This window comes from Chiroxiphia lanceolata, chromosome Z (assembly GCF_009829145.1).
Source record: "Chiroxiphia lanceolata isolate bChiLan1 chromosome Z, bChiLan1.pri, whole genome shotgun sequence".
In the NCBI taxonomy this organism is placed as follows: Eukaryota; Metazoa; Chordata; class Aves; order Passeriformes; family Pipridae; genus Chiroxiphia; species Chiroxiphia lanceolata.
This window is the reverse complement of record NC_045671.1, coordinates 38,101,691-38,110,662: the sequence shown is the minus strand read 5'-3', so window position 1 is coordinate 38,110,662 and position 8,972 is coordinate 38,101,691. Positions and strand designations below refer to the sequence as shown.

The window sequence follows — 8,972 nt, the reverse complement described above, 5'->3', positions numbered from 1 at the left end:
TAGGCGGGAAAACTCTGAGGGGAGGAAGGAGACAACATGGAGGATTTGATTTTAAAAAACAACAACTGGGGGTGCAAACAGACAGATAACTTTACAACAATAAACTGGGGGAAACTGTAATCAACTGGGGACAACAAGGGGAAACAGTCCAGTCCAGTGGCAGCATCTGAGGGCTGCAAATGTCCATTCTTGTAGGTAAACAGTCTTTTCAGGAATCATAAGTTCTCCTCCACGCTTGAAACCGTTCCCACTCCTCTCGCAGATGGTGGTTTTCGTCCCCAACATCTCCCCCTTCTTTGTTTTTTGAGGCCGCGGCGACGTTGGCACTTATAGTAGAAATTAGGGACTTGCGAATATAAACAATAAGACAGGGTAAACACACGCACAATAGGAGAAGAACGGAAAGGGCTAGAATACACATCATGATAATTTTGCGAGACCAATTAGGTAGTGAGGGTAAATTTAGCCAATCGAATAAGTCTCCTACGTCTTCTTCTTTGTCTTTGTGAATATCTCGGATCAGGTTCTTGAGCTGGCTGATGCTTTCATGAATTGATTGAGCATGATCCGAGAAATTCATGCAACACATCCCTTCGAACTCTTGGCACCCGTGCCCGTGTGCCAAGAGTAAGAAGTCGATGGCTGCTCTGTTTTGAAGACTCACTTCTTTTAATTTCTGGGTGTCTTCTAAAAGACCTTCTATCGCCTGGGTGGTGGCATTCGCCTCCTTGGTCAGCCAGCAACCAAGGTGTGTCAAAAGTGACAAGGCGTGTGCCGTACCAATCCCAGGGACAGGGAAAGACGCCCAGAAATTTTTCATCCTTGACCAGATGTGGATGCTGGAGTCGCAATCCGCCGGGAAGGGTAGAGGAGGCGGCATGGTTACGATTCCAGCACCCGCATGTGGTATGGCATAAACAACTGGAGACTGGTTCGAAATTTGTTTAGTTTTGGAAGGGGTGGTTTGAGGCTTGGGTGGCTGAGGTTTGGGCTCTGGAGGGAGCCTCCACCCATCCACCTGCCTCTGGATGTTAGGGAACCACCCCTGGCGCCGAATTCGATTTTTCATTTTTGGAACTGCCAATTCGTTTTCATTTGGGAGGGACCTTTTAATTTGAATTCTTGGTAGGATAGCCAAATCTGTCATCTGAAACTTCGCCGGGTTGTAAAGGGCCAGCTTCCCTACCGTGCAAGGACCCCCTTCCGGGTAGGCCCGAATGCCAGGCCATGCCCGATCCCCGCACAGCAGGAAGTATCCCTTCGGCAGACGCATGTTCCGGGGAACATGCTCCGTGGGTATGGTGGTGACAACGGACCCGTTACACCACGGCGAAGCAGTCCCTTGGTACAAAGGTTTAGTGGGGGTGACATTAAAAGGGGTAAACAAAATAGGTTGGGTATAACGATGGAACATAACACACGCAAGAGTTGGAAGGGAACCTAACAAATCAATTTCCTGGAACGGAATGTCAACGAAGGTGAGTGCCGCGATCGCCTGGGCCAGATTGGGGGAGTTGAGGGGCATCGCCCCACGAGATCTCGTCTGGGAGACGAAAGCACCCCAGTCCCCTGGTGTTATGGGGACTCCCACTAGGCATGTCCTGAATGGACTGCCTGCGCTAGCCAAGGACAGACACAGGGTGTCTGTGCCCGTTGCCTTGGCCAACGTTACCCACAAGTTTTCCTTGGGCTGGTCCATCCAGGGCCTCAGTGGGATGGGCGCGGCGAGAGGAACGGTTCTGGTGAGGATGATGACAGTGATGGCGTGGAGGAGAATGGTCGTCGGCTTCATGATTCTGTTCTTCTTGGTGCTTCTCCTTGATTCTGTGCAACTTTGATTCTTCTGGCTGGGACCCACTTTGGTCCTTCCGGACCTGCAATACAAGCGTAGCCCTTCCCCCAGGTGATCAAGGGGAAAGGGCCCGTCCATTTCTCTGTTAGTGGGTCCCGATACATGATTTTAGCTTTTAGTGATGACATTTCCGGTAAGTTCAAGTCAGTCATAAAATGTTTTTGTGCTGGACTTCTGTTTACGTGAGTGTTATATTCCTCCAGCAGGTTCAAAAAATTTAAAACATACATCACTTTATCCAATCGTTCTTGGGGAGTCAGGCCCATACTCCCCCTTTTTTGTTTTTTAAGCAAATTCTTAATATTTTGGTGGGCACGCTCTACTATTCCCTGTCCTGTGGGATTGTGAGGGATCCCGGTGGTATGGTGCACCCCCCATTCTTCAAAGAACTTTTTCGTGTCTGCAGACACATAGGATGGTCCGTTATCAGTTTTCACCTGCTTCGGGACTCCCATCCTTGCGAATGCAGACAGGAAATGTCTTTTGACATCACGACTTTTCTCACCAGGATGCGCGGTGGCTACAATCATTTTGGAAAAGGTATCAATTGAAACATGAACAAATTTCAGCTTCCCGAATTCTGCGATGTGTGTAACATCTGATTGCCAAATTTCTAGCGCCACCAAACCTCTGGGGTTAGTACCCTCAGGGGTAAGCGGTGTGAAATTCTGACAATCAGGACACGTTTTTAGAATTTCTTTGGCTTGAGAAATTTTTAGACCGAATTGTTTGTGTAGCGATCGCGCATTCTGATGAAAAAATTCGTGGGATAATTTAGCTTGTTGGTATAAATTTGGGGTGACTACCATACCTGCCAGATGGTCGGCACGTTGGTTTCCCTCCGCCACAGGGCCTGGCAGAGTAGTATGTGACCTGGTGTGGACAATGAAAAAGCCGAATTTTCGGACCTGAATTAAAAATGCCAATTGAGTTAACAGTCTGAATAAATTTTCATTTGAAACTTCTTTTAGGTAGGAATTTTTGATTCTCTTGACCACACCAACAACGTAAGCCGAATCTGAGACTATGTTAATTGGTTCACCACTGAAAATTTTGAAAGCTCGCACAACTGCTGAAAGTTCCACAATCTGAGGGGAACCTTGCACTCTGTGAATATCTTGTTGCCAATTACCATTTTCCTGCCAAACGATCACAGCATTGCCGGTTCTCCCTGAGCCATCGGTAAAAATGGTTTTTGCATCCTTTATCGGTAAATTTGACTGTACAATTTTTAATTTGAGAGGAATTTGGATTAATCTTTGGATGAACGGGCACGCCGGGAGATGCAGCCGAATTTCTCCCGGGTAACCCCCAATGGCTATTTGAAAATCTGTGGAGGTTTGCAGTAGTTGATCTAGATGTTCCGAAGTCAGTGGAAGGTAGATAGAGTCTGGTTCTTCTCCACTGAGTTCTAAACACCTAGTGCGGCCTTTGAAGATGACCTTGCCAATCATTTCAGAAAGAGTGGTGATAGTCTTGCCGAATTGGTGAGGGAGGAATATCCACTCCCATAAACAGAAGTCTTTATTATCTACGGTAAACTGGCCTAGGAGGGCCAGGGGTTGTTTCTGTTCACGCACGATTACCAAGGAGGATGGCAGCCCCTCCACCCTCCTGCATGATTGCCTCTCTGAAATTTTTCTTTCGACAATGGACAGGGCTCTTTTAGCTTCAGATGTTAAGGAGCGGGGAGAAGATAGGTCAGCGTCTCCTTTGAGCAGCTCAAAAAGTGGGTGCAGATCACTGGTCGTGATCCCCAGCACAGGTCTCACCCAATTAATGGCTCCCAGCAGCTTTTGGAGGTCATTTAAAGTTCGGACTCGGCTGTCAATTTCAATTGACTGGGGTCTAATAGCTTTCTCGGTAATTTTGAGTCCGAGATACCTCCAGGGTGCTTTCTTTTGGACCTTTTCAGGGGATATCTCCAATCCTCTGTTTTTTAGCGCCAGGATAGTAGAATTTAGAGTTTTTTCAACTGCCAATTGCGTTCTCGCACAAATCAATACATCATCCATATAATGGAAGATGATCGATTGTGGAAATTTCTGCCGAATCGGCCTCAACACTTCTGCCACGAACATTTGGCAGAGTGTTGGGGAATTTTTCATCCCCTGAGGAAGCACTCGCCACTGATACCTGCGGTCGGGTTCGCAAGCATTGATGGCTGGGACTGAGAAAGCGAATTTGACCGAATCAGCCGGATCGAGAAATATATGGAAAAAGCAGTCCTTAATATCAATGACCACCAGGGGCCATTCAGCAGGGAGCATAGATGGTGACGGCATTCCCTGCTGGAGGGCTCCCATTGGTTCTAGGACTTCATTTACTTTGCGCAGGTCCTGGAGAAATCTCCAGGAACCTGAGGATTTTTGGATGACAAACACTGGAGTGTTCCAGGGACTGGTGGAAGACTCCAGGTGTCCTTTGGTCAATTCTTGATTTACTAATTCGTTCAGAATTTGCAGCTTTTTAGTAGGTAGGGGCCACTGATCAACCCAGACTGGTGTTTCTGTTTTCCATCTCAGTCTGGGGAGCTGCAACACTTCAGTGACCCCACCTAAAAATTTTGTTCATGGAATGGGGAGCTTAAGGTGAGCTCCCACTGTTCCATGACGTCCCGTCCCCATAATGTGATTGGAAAATTCAGTATGTATGGTTGGAGAGAAGCTGGCCTACCTTCTGGCCCGTAGATGGTAAGTGCCTCCCTGCTCCTGACCGGCTGTTGGCTTCCTCCCACTCCACTGACCCGCACGAACGCCGCCTGGGTAGGCCACTCGTGCGGCCAATCGCTGGAAGCTAGGATGGTGACATCCGCTCCCGTGTCCAAGAGGCCTCTCACTTTGATCTGCTGTGGTTGTCTCGGCTGTGGATAGTAAATGAGACAAGTGAGCAGAGGGCGAGAAGATTGGACCGTAGTGGTCCAAAGAACTTCTTTTTGGTCTTGTTCCCTCTGCTCTTCGTCCGGGGATCGGACACACAGCAGATCTTCTGTGGAGACCATCTTGGCCACTGGGGAGCGCGCCTCCAGCTGGATGGGAGGAAGATGGACAGTTAGATTGATTGCGATGTTACTGTCATTCAGCCCAGACAGGAGGGTAGGCACTATGCTGAGCCCCTTGTCCATTGCCGAAAGGTGGGATATGATTAAATAAGTTAAATTAGGGTCAACGCGGGCGGATGGTACGACTCTTAACAAGTGTTCGGGATGAATCAATTCTATGGTGGCATTGGTGGTACATAAAATTGTCCATTGGAATGGGACGTCTCGATTTGGAATCAGTTCGGGAAATGATGTTACTCTTGGTGAAGGTTCGGCTGGGAGGCCGTGCGCAGAGCAGAGCGCAGTTGGGGGGTCACTTGTGTCATCGCGCCCCCCCGGGCGCTCTGCTCCCCGTTTCCCGACTGTTCCTCAGTGTAACGCCTGATATCTGGGAGGGAGGAAAAGGTGACCCGTCTCTTTAGGTTTCGTGAACGGGATGGTGGGAGAGGTTCGCCATTTATGTCCGTGAGGGAACGGCAGCTGGCTGTCCAGTGCCGCCCCTTTCCACACCTTTTACACACAGTTTTCGGGAGATTGGGTGTGGACGCGGACAGGCGAGGGCAATGTTTTTTGAAATGCCCCTTCTCCCCACATTCGAAGCAATGGTTCGGGCCTGTAAAGGCGGCAGCCAGTAGGCGTGCTTTATGGGATTGGGATCCAATATTCTTACACGCTTCGATCATTTCTAAAAGAGTGGGATTTTTGAGCAGCTTTAAAGCTCTCTGGCAGTCCTCATTGGCCTTTTCGATTACCAATTTATTAAACAAAATTTCCTGGCACTCTTTTTGAGGGACCTGCCTGGCAATCGCCTCTTTAAGCCTGGTTATAAAATCGGTGAAAGATTCTTTTATGCCCTGGTTAATCATTGTAAAGGAGGGGGTCGGCACATATGCGTCGGCCACCTTCTTCAGGGCTTCTAATGCCAATTCTTTGCTGATATCTAACAATTTGGGGTCTAATTTAGCTTGATCCCCTCTTCGCGTGTAACCACCTTCCCCATAAAGCATGTCTACCGCCTGCCGTGGGGGAAGACCTCTCCTATCCATCTTGTCGTTCACGAAAGCTATAATTTTTTTCCTCCACTCCGCCTCGAACACGGAGGCCTGCACGGTGGTCAGCAGGCCTCCCATGATCGCCCATACGTCAAAGGGAATGAGGGTATATGCAAGAAAAAAAGACTCTAAAAGTCCGATGGTGAACGGCGCGCCCAACCCATACTCTACGATGGCTTTTTTGATGTCTTTCAACATCGGGTATGAGATGGGACGCCACTCTGGGGGCTTCCCTTCCTCATAATAAACTGGGAAGGCCTTTAGAAATTCGACGTCCTGGGCACTTGCTGCGTCCTCCCGGAAGGTTTTCCAAATGTCCGGAGCGGTGGACGGCTCCTCCGGGAGGGATGGTGCCCAGTGACAGTCAGGGTTGGAATGCCGGCAGGCGGGGTAGGCCTCGGTGGCTCGGGCCTTATGGGCGCAGCCATCTTGGTGGAAGTTGGGTGTGGCCTTCGCCCTGGCCCCACCCACTGAACCTCGTGGCTTCCGGGAGGGAGACGGCTCGGGGGAGGAGTCGGAGGTGGCGGAAGCGGACGCGGAAGAGGATCAGTCTGAGGAGGGGCTTTGCGCGCGGGTATATGGGGGCGGAGGCGGAGCAGTGGGTGTTACTCTAGAGTCCCGCCTCCGCTTTTCGCGCCTAGATCTTTCCCGCGCTACCAGGGGCCCCGCCTCCTCGTCGCTGTTAAGTCGCCGCGATCCCCTTCTTCGCGCCCTCCCGCCATCTTGATCTTTGCTTGACTCCTGCCCGCCATTTTGTGTGCTTTGATGTCTTCCTTTTCTCCCTCCCTTCTTCCCGGGTTTTTCAGTGTCTCTATCTGTTGTGTGCGTGTCCGTGTCCGTGTAAAAAGTGTCTCTGTCCGTGTTTTCTTTGCTTTCCTGCGTGATCTTGGAGGAGTCGGCTTCTTCGTTGTTACTGCCGCTCTTCTTGCTCATCATCTGGTGCTGTAGCACCATCAGAACAAGCCTCCAGGCTATCTGCGCCTTTTTGGCGAGCCGGTCACCCCTTTCACCCTCTCGCCACAGCTGGAAGCCTATTTTTTGCCACTCATCGAACGTGGTGTCATCATTAACGTGATGGTGGTGGCTATCCAGCCATTTGGCGAGGGCTTTTGCTGATTTTTTATCCAGTGGGTGACCGTGCTCAATAATGAAGTCTTTCAGGCGCCGGTACACAAACTTTTGGGAGGTGGAGAGCGTGAGTCCCATGGTGTTTAATTGGCCTCTCAACGCCTCCAGGTGGTAATTCCTCCCTTCGGTGTTTGGTTGCTGGGGGTGGGTGGTGGGTATAGGGTGAGGATGTCCCCTGTGGCTCACCTTCCTTTGGTGCGCGACTCGTCGGACTCGTCGGTGTCCTCAGTCGTCCGCTGCGCAGGGGAGAGCTGGCGGAGCGATCTTCCCTCCTGAAGATTCGCCGAGCCCAAGTGCAGGCACAGGAGTTCTCTTAATATAAGAGCTCTCAACTGTGCCCCACGTTGGGCGCCACTTGCCACAGCTCGTGGGTTGGGAAAAGGAATGGGCACTGCAATAAAGGGCTAGGAACACAGTTGAGGTGCGGGAAGCAATGCCCGTTTATTGGGGGAGAGCACAGACTTATATAGGATAACTTAGGGGTTGGGCTCAAGCAAGGGGAGGAGGGAAGGATTGACAGGTAAAGAGGGATTGGGATTGGACGGTATAATAAGGTAGGGTGGAGACTTCGGGTATCCGGGGGAAAGGGCCAATGGGAGCTACCTCTGCACTGCGGCAAACTGCAACCAATCACAGGCAGAGGAGCGGGAAAGCAGGGGAGAACAGGGGAGTAAACAACTTTAGGCGGGAAAACTCTGAGGGGAGGAAGGAGACAACATGGAGGATTTGATTTTAAAAAACAACAACTGGGGGTGCAAACAGACAGATAACTTTACAACAATAAACTGGGGGAAACTGTAATCAACTGGGGACAACAAGGGGAAACAGTCCAGTCCAGTGGCAGCATCTGAGGGCTGCAAATGTCCATTCTTGTAGGTAAACAGTCTTTTCAGGAATCATAAGTTCTCCTCCACGCTTGAAACCGTTCCCACTCCTCTCGCAGATGGTGGTTTTCGTCCCCAACAGGAAACAATCACACTCTGGCTTTAGGCTGCTGACTTAGGTGTCGAGCACTGATCAAATGCAGCCTTGGTGCTGTGCTCTGGATGAGATGGGAAAGTATTTTTACTTCAGAGACTTCGTTTCTCTTCCAAAAGCTCAAGATAAGACAGAGGGAGAAACCAAATGCAAATGAAAAAAAAAGTGAAGGAAAACAGCAAGGAAAAGAGGTTTAGGTATTTATATTTAATGCATTGTTTAGATGGCAGATTTGGGAGTGGAAATATCTGTCAGCTTCTTGACACGTAAAGGTTGGCTTTGTCTCTAGCATTACCTGTTGTTGGGCTGTAGTGTAGTTACAACTACAGAATGAGTCAAGCTTTACCCTTGGAGATATTTCTCCAGCTTTGCTACTGACTCTTAGTTGTCCTGTCTACAGCCAATTTCAAGTGCAAACAGTTCTTATTTTCTTACATGTCCTTTAGCCCTGAATGAGCCCCTAGTTTTATGTGGCATTGAAGAACAAGCTTTTAACAAGTATTTAAAATTACCCATTAATCTGTTTACTTGTATTTTGGTGGCTGCTAGCTATTTCCCAAAAGCTGATGGACTTGCAAGAAGGAGGTGCTATAGTGATGATGTAATCGCTGAGGGAGGACATACAGAAGGGGAATGCTTATTTCTCTAATCTTTCCCTTGTATGTGGCTTTCACAGTGTTTAATTTTCTAATCTATTTTTTTTCTGTCTTTAAATATTTTAAAATCATAAACAAATAAAGATTAGAAAAGTCAAACAGTCTGAGTCTGCTTCTGTGTTTAACATAGTAGATACTTTCATAATATAAAAGTTTATTTCTAAATAAGGCAAAGAGAAGTTCTGACCACATAAACTGGAGCAACAAAAGGAAAAAAATCATCACTGCTGTTGTCACTAGTATGTGCTAGTGAATTTGATCACTGT

The 8,972-nt window shown here is 48.9% G+C and overlaps 1 protein-coding gene across 1 annotated transcript; it reads right to left on the bottom strand.

The window, feature by feature from the left end:
* Nucleotides 1–5,146: 5,146 nt before the first annotated feature.
* On the bottom strand, nucleotides 5,147–7,150 carry LOC116781086 (endogenous retrovirus group K member 10 Gag polyprotein-like). Its single transcript, XM_032676685.1, has 2 exons — nucleotides 6,554–7,150; nucleotides 5,147–6,445 (listed from the first exon to the last, which is right to left on the bottom strand). Exons 1-2 carry the CDS (start codon nucleotides 7,148–7,150, stop codon nucleotides 5,147–5,149), a joined length of 1,896 nt encoding a protein of 631 aa, XP_032532576.1.
* Nucleotides 7,151–8,972: the final 1,822 nt, after the last annotated feature.